The sequence below is a fragment of the Lactuca saligna genome, chromosome 5 (genome assembly GCF_052625555.1).
Source record: "Lactuca saligna cultivar CGN05327 chromosome 5, ASM5262555v1, whole genome shotgun sequence".
Classification (NCBI taxonomy): Eukaryota; Viridiplantae; Streptophyta; class Magnoliopsida; order Asterales; family Asteraceae; genus Lactuca; species Lactuca saligna.
Genome location: NC_136421.1, coordinates 185,368,328 through 185,383,269, shown reverse-complemented (window position 1 = coordinate 185,383,269; position 14,942 = coordinate 185,368,328). Strand labels below are relative to the sequence as shown.

General features: G+C 31.0%; 1 protein-coding gene and 1 long non-coding RNA gene across 19 annotated transcripts; one reads left to right on the top strand and one right to left on the bottom strand.

The window, feature by feature from the left end:
- Nucleotides 1–256: 256 nt before the first annotated feature.
- On the bottom strand, nt 257–4,877 carry LOC144997877 (uncharacterized). 10 transcript variants are annotated; one of them, XR_013659985.1, is made up of 6 exons: nt 4,627–4,877; nt 4,402–4,518; nt 2,055–2,118; nt 1,672–1,835; nt 903–1,133; nt 257–619 (listed from the first exon to the last, which is right to left on the bottom strand). XR_013659985.1 is itself a non-coding variant. In XM_078957735.1 (4 exons), exons 1-4 carry the CDS (start codon nt 4,748–4,750, stop codon nt 1,122–1,124), a joined length of 309 nt encoding a protein of 102 aa, XP_078813861.1. In that variant the 5' UTR covers nt 4,751–4,875; the 3' UTR covers nt 257–1,121. The 10 variants fall into 10 exon arrangements, 1 of the variants encoding a protein (XP_078813861.1); XR_013659982.1 differs by having other exon boundaries at nt 4,449–4,518; nt 4,627–4,876; XR_013659986.1 differs by having other exon boundaries at nt 4,682–4,875.
- LOC144997878 (uncharacterized) lies at nt 2,532–14,420 on the top strand. Of its 9 annotated transcripts, none has more exons than XR_013659997.1 (7): nt 2,537–3,273; nt 3,374–3,895; nt 4,026–4,091; nt 4,225–4,334; nt 4,430–4,563; nt 4,697–4,764; nt 13,618–14,420. It is a non-coding gene; the product is annotated as an uncharacterized LOC144997878 (long non-coding RNA). The 9 variants fall into 9 exon arrangements; XR_013659995.1 differs by having other exon boundaries at nt 2,539–3,273; nt 4,055–4,091; XR_013659994.1 differs by having other exon boundaries at nt 2,534–3,273; nt 4,026–4,334.
- The last annotated feature ends 522 nt before the right edge of the window (nt 14,421–14,942 follow it).

The following is a 14,942-nucleotide window of genomic DNA, read 5'->3' as shown; positions in this document are numbered from 1 at the left end:
CATGTATCATATAATCACACAATTTTTATCAAAAGGGTATTTTGGACAATTAACTACATTTATAAAAATAAATTTTCGGATTTTTAGGGATGATTAATTCTGCTAATTTTAAAAAATATGAATTTTTTAATTAATTCAATTTCAATTTTTACCGATTTTATTCTATCAGAATATTTTTTTTGTTAGAATGATACTCTTCCAGAATTGTATTCTAATAGAATATTACTGAAGAAAAACAAAATTCATGAATAAGATGTTCAAATAACAAACATTCTAATATATTCTTATACATCCGAACTTAAATATAAATTCATACATATTCTTATAGACTAAAAGTCCTATACATTTTAATATAGTTATAAAAATTCTAAAAGAATACAAACAAAAATGAATAACATTCTTATAAAAAAATAACAACATTCCGCTAGAATACTATCGTGTGCCATGTTTTCTTCTTGAATTCTTGAATTCTGAAACAATATTGCTGTTTTTGGATGTTGAATCTTGAAATTCTGAAAGAATATTGTTGTTTTTCTTCATTCTTTGAGAATGAAGTATCATATTTATTCGTTCTTCAAGTTATTCCTATTAGGTCTTCAACACATTCTTCCAGCCATTCCTATCACAAATACAACAAAAACTAATAATGGTTAAAAACATGTTGCTTGCAATTAACTATCACTTTATATATTCTGGCAGAATACATAGAATATATTCTGGCAGAATACATAGATTTTATTCTGGCAGGGTATATTCTGACAGAATACCTAGAATACATTCAAAAGTATCGTATTTACTGCTAATATAATTTTATATTCCAAATACACAATAACAAGGGAGAATAGAAGTTGGAATTCAAAATCACAAAATGAACCAAAATAATACACAAACAAATTACTTACCTTTTTAAACAGTTTTTTAGAACAAGATGAGTAGCTTTCACCAATCTATATTGGCATATGATATTAAGCCTTTACTATGTTGATATATGAAATCAAACAAAATTAATTCACTGTGTTGGCATATGAAATCAACCCCATCAGTATATACATAGCATATGGAAGACTACATAGTATACATTCTGGCAGAATATTGCCCATACTTTCTTTGCTTGTGCTCCTTCAATGGTTTACCTGTAAGTTACAAATCAACAACACAATTACTTACTCAATTTTCATGAGATGAGATAATATAAATTAATTTCATGATCACTCTTTTAATTAGGCCTATTGAAATTATATATCCATATGATGTGAGAATTGAACCAAACATAATTGAAAGGTAAACAACTATTTGAAAAAGTAAAAAGAAAACCATTACTCAAAATATAAGAACTATCTAAACTCAGTAACAATTCACTTAGGACAATAGAAAAGAGTTTTTAATGGACAAGTGACAAATTACAAAGTAAATCTTCATTTAGGCATTTAATCGAACACTTGGTGTTCAGAAAAAAAGGACTTGGATAACTAAAATCACTTCTGGAGAAACTTATATTATTATCAACAAATAAATGGTCTAACTGAAATCTATCAGTAGTGTTAAAATATATAATTTAAATTCAACAAAAAAATCGATTAGAACCCAAAAATCGCAAAAACAGAGGCTTTAAACTGGAGAGAAATTGTAAAAGAAAGATGATGTTTTTTTCAACCCATTGAATCGACTTACCAGATGGCCGAAATAGAATCTACATACGAGATTGAGGGATGACAGGTGAGCTTTTGTTTCAGCGATTGAAACTTTTTTGGGGTCGATGTCGACTTCTGTGGAGATAGTAATGAAGGGACGATGGTTGTTGAAGAACAAACACCCACGATGAACAATTTTGTATCCTACAAAATCATATTCCAAATCAATTAGAAAGTATTACTTAAAAAATTCGATTTCAAATAATCAATGGATTTCACAGATGAGAAGAGAAGCAATAAAATTGATTTCAACAAATCGATTTTTGCCAAGAAAGAAATCGATTTCAACAAATGATAGAATCTAAAAAAATAAATTTTGAGAAAAAAGAAAATCGATTTCATCAGTGTTGGTGGAGAACTCACGACATTGATGGAGAGGGAGGAAGAAGGTGATGGTCGGCTGGCAGAGGAGCGGCAGTGAAGTTGCCTGTTGAAGTGAGGGTACAGATTTTTGAAACCGATCGTTTGAAGATAAAGATGGGAGAAGAATAGGGTTTAGGAAATTAAAGAATTACCATAATTAAATATGCATAGATTACTATAATACCCTTAAATTATTTATTTAATGATTTATTATTTCCTCAATTCCTATTGGTGCATTCAGTCACACAATAGTTGTCAAAAACATTTGAATATATATATATATATATATATATATATATATATATATATATATATATATATATATATATATATATATATATATATATATATATATATATATATAGGTGTGTGAATGTGACATTAAACAAGAAGAAAAGAGAAGAACTAAAATACTATATTCAGGAATCGTGTGTCATCATAATTTTTCTTTATTTAAACATAAACATGCAAATACAAACCGATTAATAATGTGATATATAATATAATTAGTTTTAGTAAATCCAAACATGTATAATTTTTGTAAAAGCAAATGCGGTCTTCCTCGAAGTATGCAAAGTCCTTGGCTTACGGAAGTCGAACTTCCCGGCGACAGCATAGCGTCGGGCCCCCCTAGATCCCAATCTTATCGATCTTACGGCCTACAGTTGCCGGATTCCCTTATTGTCATTTTCGCAAAACTCCACCATCAAATTAATCCCCAGTTCGAGAAATTACGTAAGCCATTGTTATTATTATTCTTCTCCATTCACCTTAAGCCACCAATCCCATCTCGACAACGAGATCCCATTTCCCCAATCACTTCAATTAAAAAATCTTGGCGTAGCTATTTAATTTGCTCACGTTAGTAGGATGGAGTTAAAGAAAGTGTGTAAGAGACCCACACGGTGTTTACTAAGTCTTGTCTCCCTCTTTTACTCCCATCCCCACCACATGTATCATGAAATGATTATACGATGACGATGAGATGATACTAGAAACATCTCAAAAAGTGGACTTGTAATCAAACGGATGCTTTGTTCATGATTCATCATCATCTTCAACAAGAGATCCAACCACTTATAAGTTCTGGCTTTCCTTTTCTTATATAAAAGTCAACTCGAACACTAATTTGATTTGGCTTCGAGTCCAAGCAATGATTATCAAATACCAAAGATTTTCTACTGTTCTACAAATATATATATGAGAGATGTCCAGATGGGTATTTTTCTTTCTTTCTTTCTTTTTTGGCTGGACATATACATATATATTATATGAGACTTTTATAAGATCTAAATATTTTATCTTATTATTCATCACAGGATAGAAATGTCTGGAAGACATTAAAAGGAAAGCTGACAGAAGAGAGTGAGCATATGCAAGCAATTGTATAGATATGTATACACTTGTATCTGTGCGTGTGCTCACTTCTCTTGCTGTCAGCTCCTCTCAACACCTGTGTAACAACTCTTAACTCTTACAGTAACCTAGATCACCTTTTTCTCGTATTTTATGTGTTTTTATATTCATGCTTTGTGTCTTCTAACGCGTTTCACTGGATAAGGGCGAAGCTATAGAGTGACACCTGGACATACCTGTCGATGCCGACACCATCATCTACCGTCCACTTGCTACTCACCACCACCACTGTATTCAAGAAAAAGCTGCAACTTCTGATGACTGACTATACATATACATATACATCTTATCTCTATGTCTCTTTCTCTCTCTACTTCTTTTTTTTTTTTTTTACCTTTTCATAGTCTTTGATCTATCTATTACAGTAGTATAGCTTGACCAGATTCAGATTTTAAGAATGAAGAAGACGACCTTTTGAGCAGCAGGTAGCTACTAGATATGTATTCTGTGTACCTTCTTGTTATTTTTGTACTATTTATCATGATTGATTTATTTAATGTGTTCTCCCTTTTTTCTATGTATTTACTTTTATTATTATAATATTCAACTTTGGAGTTTGAATCTTGTACTTGTTCTTGATGAAGAGCAAGAAGAGGGTTTTTTCTTGATATCATTAACAAGGTACATACCGTTCTTCTCGTTACTGCAGTTTAACTGTTTCTTTATATTTCTTTCAAAGAAGCTGAAAACATTTTTATATGGTTTCTCCCAAATCTAGCTTATTTTCATCTTGTCGATGTTTCTTACTGATCAGAACTCCAAAATCCATCTGGGTTTCTTTATCTTTATTTCAATCGTCCGACAGAAAGACAGTAGAAGTTTTTGGAACAAGGGTTTCTTTGTATAAAGTAGCACCTTAATATGGTGTGTTGTATACTTGAATGTGTTATAAGTATATTATATAAGGGTTTTGTAATAAACATATATTTACCTCTTTTTATTGACTTCTGATTTTCAAGATGGAAAACAGCACATTACCCGGAGGAAGATTGAGATTTGACAAGGCGAAGGATGCATGCAATCAAATCTTGGAAATTTCTTTGGCTTTCTTTATTATCAGGAGACACCAAATCAAAGACAAAATTTCAGGCAGGTTAGAATATAATCGTATGTGTTAACCTTAATTAGTTCATTTAGGGTTCTTGAAATCATTTACCTTATTTAATTTCCTGGAGAAATTTAGGGTTTAAGCATACAATACTAATTCTTACCACGGATGTTGCTAGTTGCTTGGTGTTTTGGGGGCAAGACATAGCTCTTTCTTCTGGTGAAATCTTCATTACCAAGTTGCTAGGTTTGTATTCTTGTTAAAAAAAAATTTTATAATAATTCTTAAAGCTATTTAGTATGTGATTTCTATGATATTGCTTGAGATATATAGATATATCCATGCTTCCTTACATCAAGTGGAACCTATAGTTGTTGAGGATCACTTATTTTTTCTTTAGTGGAACATTATTATCTTCCACCTCATAAAGTGTTGGGATGCAAGTTGCCACTAAATCCAATATACTTTACCAGTTCAATTTTTTTATTTCTCAAAAGGCCAATCCCTGGTGCTATCTTCAGTAATGCTCTCACACCTCACATGTTTATAGATTTGTTTTACATTATATCTGAACATTAGCATTTGAGAAAGTGTTTCTCATTAAAGATTCAATATTTTGTATGTGGAATAAGTCTTATAATGTGTGGTATGATAAAAAGACACAAAATCCACTCAAGATCCCCTTTGGAGAAAACTAATTTTGTTTACAATGGGTTTGACAGGATGATTTCATGCAAGCAATAAGTATATGCTTACTAGGAGTACTAGTTTTAGAGGCAAATGTTGAGGGAATCAAAGATGTGATTTGAGATAAATATCTAGGAATTAAAGGAATGACTGATCTAGGTTTATCAAGGAAAAAGAGGTAATAGGTCACCTTGGGTGGGTCCCACAGCCAACATGATGAAGGTAAATTACAGTGTCCCCATAACAAGAAACAAGAGCAAGGAAGGTTATATATATGCCTACACTGGAATTGAGATCACCTTCTTACTGTTAGGGCAATCATGTGGGGGCATAAGATACACTAAGAATGTAAACTGGATAATGTATTGTAGTTAAAATTGTCAAGAACGACAAATTTCCTACTTCAAAATCAAATACAAATTTTGCAAATATCCAAGTAAATTGTGATAACTACATTAAACTTGATTACAAATACTAAAAGCCGAAGTTAATGTCTAGGATTTTGGTTTCAAAACCCAGCCAATTAGTTATTATTCTACAATCTTTTAAGTGGTCTGGGATTGTAAGTGGATCATTCAGCAGACAATATTGCAATATCTTGGAAATCCAGCATATTCCTCCTTGTACGAATCTTCAAAACCAAAAAAAAAAAAAAATAAAAAATAAAAATAAAGGAACAAGTGTGAATAAATGCAGTAGTGAAAATTTAAGTAAACAAATATATAAATCAATAACTTAATCAGTTCTAATGAAAATAATGAACCGATATCAAAGTACCCCAATTTCTTTCACATCTTGAACCAAAGAAAGAAATTAATGCACCTGAATTAACGTCATCCATCCAAGAGTTTAATTAGGGATGGGATTCTTACAATTCCAAATTATTTTATTACAAAATATCTATGCAAATTGTTAAATTTTTTTTATAGCTGAGGTATCAGTTCTTTTTGATTAGACAGACAGTGAACTGCTATAAAGTATTGATTAGTATTTTGGTATTCATTCTAATTGTCCATGAAGTTTGACAAAAACTTTGTGCTTTTCATTTAGATGTTAACTTTATTTGTAGGCATATTATTTGTAGCCTGCTAGAGTGTTAGTAGTAGGAGTATTTAGAGTAGTACTTGTATTAGGGTTTGGTGTCAGGCATGATTGTTAACGTAAATCCACCAAAAATTCTTCTTGTAGTCATTTTACATGATTAATTAGTCAATTATTTCTTTATTCTTGATGCTCAAATTTATCTAGGTAATTGGGAGTTACCTGAAAGTTACATATGTTACTCTTTGTCATCCTTATTGACACATCTATTTTGCATGCCTGGAGTTGTTTGCTGCTTTGTTTGTTGTTGCTTATGAGTTTAATAACCTCCTGATAACTAAAACCATAATAGAAAGTTTGTATTTGTGTATTAGTTTGATAACATCTTGACAACTAAAACCATTATGAAGGTTATTAGTTGCCATTTTCAAGGGTTTACATGGCTCCTAACAAGTCATATTCACTATTACAGATTTACACTTGAATTTATGACTAGGATACCATGAATCATTAGAATCATAACTCACAAGCAATGTTCACATTATCATATCCAAAAGCCACTACTTTGATATAGTTAGCATATGTGTAATCACATTATTATATAATTACTCTGAGAAGATGCATAACTCCACCTCATTGCATATCAAAAGGCCATTGCTTTGACATGATTTGTAACACACAGGCCAAATCAGCAAATGAAGAACACTGCTCCTTTAACAACTAAGATCATTATGTAAAGTTATTAGTAGTATGTTTAGGAGTTTAATAATGCCCAATCATGATTGTGGGATGTTACATACTCCTCATTTAATTTCCTTCAAAATTCCAAAATTGCCATCATGCATGAGTCCAACTCACTCTACATGAAAAGGTTGTCATGTTTGATACAGTTTGTAACAACCTAAATTCAAATCTGTTGGTGAATATGTGCTCCAAAAATACTTAACAACTGTTGGAAGATATTAGCAACACACAAGATAACTAATAAATAGCCCAATAATCTAACAATTGATATGGGACAACATTTTGACTTCAAAAGTTGGAGATAGTTCGTCCTTTCTTCAACATATCATCTTAATCGATGGTATATACAAGAATTTAATTGATGGTATACACAAGAATCTAAGTAGGTTCTATTGAAAAGAAGATGATTCTAAGATGATTGGATCATAACTAAAATAAACATTTGTGGATATTGGCTACAAGAAGAGATTTCAACAAAAGAGAAGGCATTAAGAGACGTAGAGGCCAACTAATGAGGAAGTAGTGGACAAAATTTACAAGTGGAGTTAACCGTGAATAGGGAAAGTGACGATTTTCATGTTTTGGGTTTCACCTCTCGGTATTCTTTATCTTTATTGTGGTTCGCCTATTTTATAAATTTTATTTTATTTCTTTGACTAACTACTACTTTTTGTTAAAGGACTATTGTTGTTTTTTAGATCCTTTTTTAAGGAATGAGGAATGATAAATAAATCAAAACATAACAAAGAGATTATTGGTATGGTAAGTTCTAGTTAATTAGATAGAATTTTCCCTCGATAAAGCAAACATTTATGTATGCTTTAGCTAAATCATTCATCAAAGAGTCTCCTTTGTCTTATATTAGCACAATACAACCTTAACTAAATTTGGAGATCAATATTATTATGAAAGGCATGTATAGTTAAAAGACAAAGTATTTGGCTTAAAATCTCCAACGGGAGAACGATGATATATATATATATATATATATATATATATATATATATATATATATATATATATATATATATATATAACGATTACAATTTAGATCTTAAAATATTGATATGTAAGTTGTACAACAGATAGAAGATAAATACAATTTATCTAAATAATTATCTATTCTTATTGGATACCCTTCTGTTTACATTCCCCCTTAATATTAACCATCACAAGGTTAAGATTGTATTTCATCCGATCCAACGAGTTACTAGTTTCGTAAATTCATCGGCTCTTTGATCATTAGTAGAAATAAATCGAACATGAAGAGCCCCCATTACCACCTCTTCTCCAACAAAGTGAAAATCAACTTCAGTGTGTTTTGTTCTTTCATGAAACACAAGATTCGCTATTAGATAGGTTTCACCTAGATTATCACACCACAAAACTGGTGGTCTTGGTTGGCACACTCCAAGTTCCTTGAGTAATGATTGCACCCATATTACTTTAGCGGTACCATTAGCCAACACCTTATATTCTGTCTCTATACTTGAACGAGATACTGTAGGTTGCTTACGAGTACTCCATGAGACCAAATTTGGCCCTAAGAACGTAGCAAAACCTCCAGTGGTTCTGTGATAATCTAAGCAACCAGTCCAATCCGCATCTGTAAAGACACTAAGTAGTGTAGAATTAGACATTCGAATATTAAGTCCAGTGTTAACCGTGCCTTTTATATACCTAAGTATACGTTTTACCGCCTCCCTATACACATCGGTAGGTTTGGAGAGATAACCTTGTTTACTGCAAACGAAATATCTGGTCGTGTTAAAGTAAGATATTGTAAACCTCCAACCATGCTCCTATAAAAGCATCATCATTACTTAGAACTTTACCATAATCCTTTGCAAGTTTATCTGTAACAGACATGGGGGTTGATACACTCTTGCAATGCTCCATGTGAGCTCGATGAATGAGATCAAACGCATACTTGTGTTGAAATAATGTAATTCCCCTTGAATTGTGAGTGATTTCAATCCCAAGAAAATAATGGAAGCTACCAAGATCTTTAATAGGAAAAGACAAGGAAGGATTCCTCCCAGAATGAAACACAAACAAGGAAGTGTCAGCCTTAGATGAATGGAAACCAAGATGATACGATTTTTCACTCCAACCAGCTCATCCGTTACTCCTTCTGGTGTAGCCGCACGAAGTCAAGCCGGAATTTTTTTTCCAAAACTATTTTTTGATGGAACAGTCCTTTATAATCCGAACATATGTGCTTTCCTTGCTAAACCTACATCACATCAACATGCTCTTGTTGATTCTATGTAGCGCAATGCTATGGAAGATGAATTTCCTGCATTATAGAAAAATAACACCTGGTATCTAGTACCTAAACAACATGGGGCAAACATAGTTGAGTGTAAGTGGATTTTTAAAACCAAACTTATATAAGGATGTTTATATGAAACAACCCCCCGGTTTTGAAGATTCTCGACGTTGTCATTATGTGTGCAAACTTTGGAAGGCTATCTATGGGCTCAAACAGTCACCCCGTGCATGGTTCTCTCGTTTGAGTGAAAAATTGTATCATCCTGGTTTCCTTTCATCTAAGGCTGACACTTCCTTGTCTGTGTTTCATCATGGCAAGCACACTGTCTACATGTTAGTTTATGTAGATGACATCGTTATTGCTGGATCTTCCAAATCGCTTGTGGATCAACTCGAGAACGATATATATATATATATATATATATATATATATATATATATATATATATAATTGAGATCCTAAAATATTGTATCTGTAAGTTGTACAGCATGTACAGCAGATGGAAGATAAATACAATTTATCTAAATAGTTATCTATTCTTATCGAATACCCTTCTGTTTACATGTATAGTGTCTAAAATTGGGGTTTTTAGTCTAGATTTGACATGAAACCACCATGGAAACACTTGTTTGGTACATACAAAGCATATGACAAGAAATATGTCTTTCTTGTATTGGTAAAAGCTTCATGATATTTTTAGTGACTAGACTATAAAGGTCTAGGAAAAAGGCAAAGTAACAAGACGACAAAAGAGAAAGCAATAAGACTCGACTTATGGCGACCTCCAAGAATTTTTAAGATGTGTGCCTTGATCTAGATCGTTTATTGGAGGTTTCCCATTTGTATTCTGGCGCCAAGAGAATGCCATGTTCCAAAGCAAGGTCCTTAAGAGTTTTGCTGACGTTAATGCTTGAATTGATGAAAGGAGGTTATTCTTATGCAGACTTAGTTGGATTGGGCAACGTGAAGCAATAATGCAATGTTGTAGGTGGTGTTGATCGGTTAAACCGAAGCTCAAGTCATACAATAGGTATGATAAATAACTTGGCATTAATAGGCACATAGAGAGCACTTCATTAAGTGCTTCATTTTGCAGGATAAAACAAATGAATATATATTTTTTACATCTTTTTGATTTGTATTGACTATGTTTTATATGGTGTGTTAAACATGCTAATATACAAAGAGGCATCACCTACTTATACTTGTATCTCGGACCGTAATGCCATCTAAATACACTTGAGGTTTATAAACTAACCCTAATATTTAACCCTTATCCGTAAACTAACTAATTAATAATAATAATAAGTAAATAGTATGATAAAAGATCACTATCAACTAATAGTATAAAGCTAATCCCTCAACAATTATACCTTGATACTGAACACCCTACCCTAACATTTTCATAACTACATAGTTCGGATAAGAATGCAATAGCTATCTTGGTTTTTTTTCTTATTTTTTAATGTTCCCCTTCTATGAAACACATACCATATGATAAAGGGCAAATGATTAATAGATTTATAGGTGGGTTTGTATATGGGTTAATGTCATAAAAACACTCAAGTTTTCAGAGTTTTTTCGGTTTTGCCCAAAGTTGAATTTTATGTTCATTTTTACCCTAACATTTTCGAAAAAATGTTCGGTTTTACCCTTTTACCGGTGATAACAGGTTTTCCAGGTTACCATTATATTAAATTCGCAAAAAAACCCTTAAGTTTACCCTTTTTTGCGTTTTTAATCTTAAGTTTATAATTTTTTTACAGTTTTACCTTAAGTATTCTCTTCATAATATACGTATTCATGTAGAAAAATCGTATTTATATATGAAAAAATGTTTAATTAAATATTGTATTTATATTTTTTTAATGTTATATATATATATATATATATATATATATATATATATATATATATATATATATATATATATATATGTTTGTTTGTGTGTGTTTTCAAGGTTATACCATTTAAAAAGATAAATAATATTTTTAGAATTATGAATACGTGTTTTATAAATATGGGTTTTAGAAATATAAATACATATTTTTACATTATTATATATAAATATGTATCTATACTTCTAAAAATATATTTATACTTAAAAAAAAAACATATATCAAAATACATATTTACACTTCTAAGAATATATGTATATACTTATATAAACATGTTTATGATTCAACATGTTTTTTTTATTGATATGTATACTTTTAAATGCATAAAAATATGTACTTGTAGTTCTAAAAACATATTAATTTGCGTTTTTTTTACATCTTAAATGGTTTATCCAAGAAAAAACCTACACACACACACACACACACACATATATATATATATATATATATATATATATATATATATATATATATATATATATATATATATATATATATATAGTCAAGATCAAATAAGAAGGAAATTTTTGGTAGGAAGGTAAGAAGATTTTTTTCTACATATTTTTTTCGCGAACAAACAAAATGAATCATTAGATGATTTATTTGTAAGATGATTCACAATAAAAAAATTCTGAAAAAAACATCTCGATGATTCATTTATACAATGATTTTGTTGTTATTCACTAAAATTATCATAAAAATGAATTTTTTCTTAATTTACTTAAAAATGAATCATAAAGATGTTTTTTTGGGAATTTTTTTTTTTGTAAATCATCTTACAAATGAATCATCTAGTGATTCATTTATTTTGTTCGTTAAAAAAATATGTAGAAATAAAACTTCTTACCTTCCTACCAAAAAAAATTTTCTTACCGGATCTATGTTTATATATATATATATATATATATATATATATATATATATATATATATATATGAAGAAATAACATTAAAAAAAATGTAAATACAATACTTAATTAAAATTTTTTCATATATATAAATATAATTTTACTGCATGAATACATATAATATGAAAAAAAAATACAAAGGGTAAAAGTGTAAAAAAAAAAATATAAACTTAAGGGTAAAAACGTAAAAAACTATAAACTTAAGGGTTTTTTTTGCAAAGCTAATATAATGGTAACCTGTTATCACCGGTAAAAAGGTAAAACCGAACATTTTTTGGAAAATGTTAGGGTAAAAACGGATATAAAATTCAACTTTGGGCAAAACCGACAAAACCTGAAAACTTGAGGGGTTTTATGACATTAGCCCTTTGTATATAACTCTCTTGAGAAAATGGTCTCAAAGATCCGTGAACCCTCCCGATAGAAATAATAGACAAAATTTGAACACAAGAATATGCATGGACAACTCCAAAACTAGAGGAAACCTACATGGCTCCCATTGAGAGAAAACTACCTCATGATCAATTATTACAATCACAAAGACTAATTAAACCACCCACAAATTAAACCCACACTTGGGGACATTGACACCAAGGCCTCAAACTCCTTTTATAGGCATGGAGACTAGTCTACTTTTCCGTTTGCCATCATTGTGGGACAAAAAACTGTCCTTAATTTGAGCCAAATCTTAGCAAGTCTCATTCATGATTTTTGTAAATTTTAATCAAGTTCCATTTATGCACCAACTCATTCCTTCCTATATGAGTTTTTAAAAGTCTCCCAACTTTATGATACACCTTGTATTGGTCTTCCATGTAGGTATGTATTTGGAAAGCCTCTGTTGTTACATGAGATAAGAATTAAGAATTGGCAGAATTAGACAACCTTTGTAGGGCTATTTCTGATAGCGAGAACGAGGACATTTATGTCTTTTGCATAGATGAGAGATCAATAGTAACTCCCTATTGCACCTTTTTTCTGCTTTTTTTGATGCGACAAGAAGTTACAAATTTTTGTCCCATTGACATCTCGTGTCTTGTAGAAATGACAATCCTATTGGGATTGTTGCTTAACTTTTAATGGTGTACATTGGTCGACCCTGGTGCATGACATGCTCTTTGGGGGTGTTTGGCAAAACTAGCTAAAAGTTGTAGCTTATATTTGTTATATGAGTGTTTGGCAAAAATAGTTGAACGCTTTTGAAATATTTAAATTAAATAAAAGGACAATTATTATAAAAAAAAGATAAATATATAAATATATTTTTAAGTGTAATTATGTAAAGTGATTAAAAAGCTCAATAGCTTTTTCTTATATGCTACATGAAGTAGCCTGTGCTCCCAAACGAAACTTTTTGTTTAAATCGACATTTTTGTTAAAAGCTAAAAGCTAGAAGCTCCCAAATGTTGGCTGCCAAACACGACCTTTATCTTTAGTTAATATATGCTTTTTACAATGTATTTTAGTTGGAAAACTTGAATTTATGCGTCACCTAGCTCTTTTTCTCATGTTCTTGTAATCTAATTAACTTTTATCAAATTTTGCAGTTAAAGAATGAGTTCAAGTTGAAATGCCACCACCATCACAATGGAAATTCTGGATTCAAACAAAAACCGTAGGCCCTTCACCAAGTAACATCAAAGGTCCAAAAACAAGGTCCGCACTAAGGAGTCATCTTGCAATAAAATAAGAACAAGGGAAGCCCAAATATTCTTCAACAATGAATGCATTTGGCTCGGGACTTTCAAGTCGGAAAAAGAAGCCGGAATGGAATATGATTCTGCAGCCCTTAAACTCCGGAATAGCAATTCCGCTTGTACTTTCCCCAAGACAAACACGAATCATCCTTTCAAAAACAGTTCACGTTTGAAGCCATGTTAAACATGATCAAAGACAGTTGGTACCCTACTAAACTGTCAAATTACATTAATACCCATGGGAAAGCCAAACAAGACTACATTGTTGCTAGTTGCTACTTAAGACATGCCACAAGAAGGGCGTTTTTTCGGGAAAAAACTATCTCAAAAGGAGCATACTCCGAGTGATGTTGGGACACTGAACCAGCTTTTGATCCAAAACGAGTGGCTTTTTGAAGTATTTCCCACCGATTTGGCATCATAGAAGTTGAGTGGTGTTATTGAGGTTTCTAATAGGTGTCCAGAGGAAAGTGGTGTCATGGGTAGTAATGGAAATTCACTTAAGATAGTTGGATTAGTTGAAGAAGAAAAGAAAGGGTTCAGGCTCTTTGGGGTGTGCAAATCCGTTGGATTATTTTGGTTTGATTAGGTTTTAAATCTTTTTGCTTTGTTGCATTTTATTGGACTTTTTAATGAGATTCTAAAATTGCTTATATTCCCTTTATTAGGTTTTTTATTAAAAGGGGGAACACAAGTTGCTTTTACAATGAGGGCGGTTTTAGAATTTCAATTAGAAAAGTGAATTTCTAATCCTTTAATCAATAACCAATTTATGTAACGTTTGCTCAAAATGGTAAAAGAATTATTACTTTATTATTTTAATTGATTTTTGAACAACGCTACTTGGGTTGACAAAATAATGTGCAGATGTCGGCATTTTTTTTTATAGGTGTTTAGCCTTGAATTTTGTAATACAAAGAAATTTATACATCAAGTTATCAAAATATCCATTCAGATCATAACATTTACTCATTTAGCATGGTAATATTGCATAAACGGATACGTTGAAGATATGTTATTTAAATATTTAGCATATTAATTATTACTAAAATATGATTACAATACAAAATTGTGCTATATATCTTATGTGAAATCAAATAAAAAATACCTAATAAAGAAATTACATTTGTGTTTTATGATGTGATTTTACAGAAAATGGGGTAAGTTCGGTAGTG

What these genes read in the sequence shown, in the direction of transcription:
- LOC144997877 (XM_078957735.1), bottom strand. Translation starts at nt 4,750, where the DNA reads ATGAAGATTTCACCAGAAGAAAGAGCTATGTCTTGCCCCCAAAACACC. An exon ending in AGCAACTAGCAACATCCGTG is followed by an intron (nt 2,119 to 4,681) that starts GTAAGAATTAGT and finishes TCACTTCAACAG; the next exon opens with GCAACTTCACTGCCGCTCCT. An exon ending in CCTCCCTCTCCATCAATGTC is followed by an intron (nt 1,836 to 2,054) that starts GTGAGTTCTCCA and finishes ATGATTTTGTAG; the next exon opens with GATACAAAATTGTTCATCGT.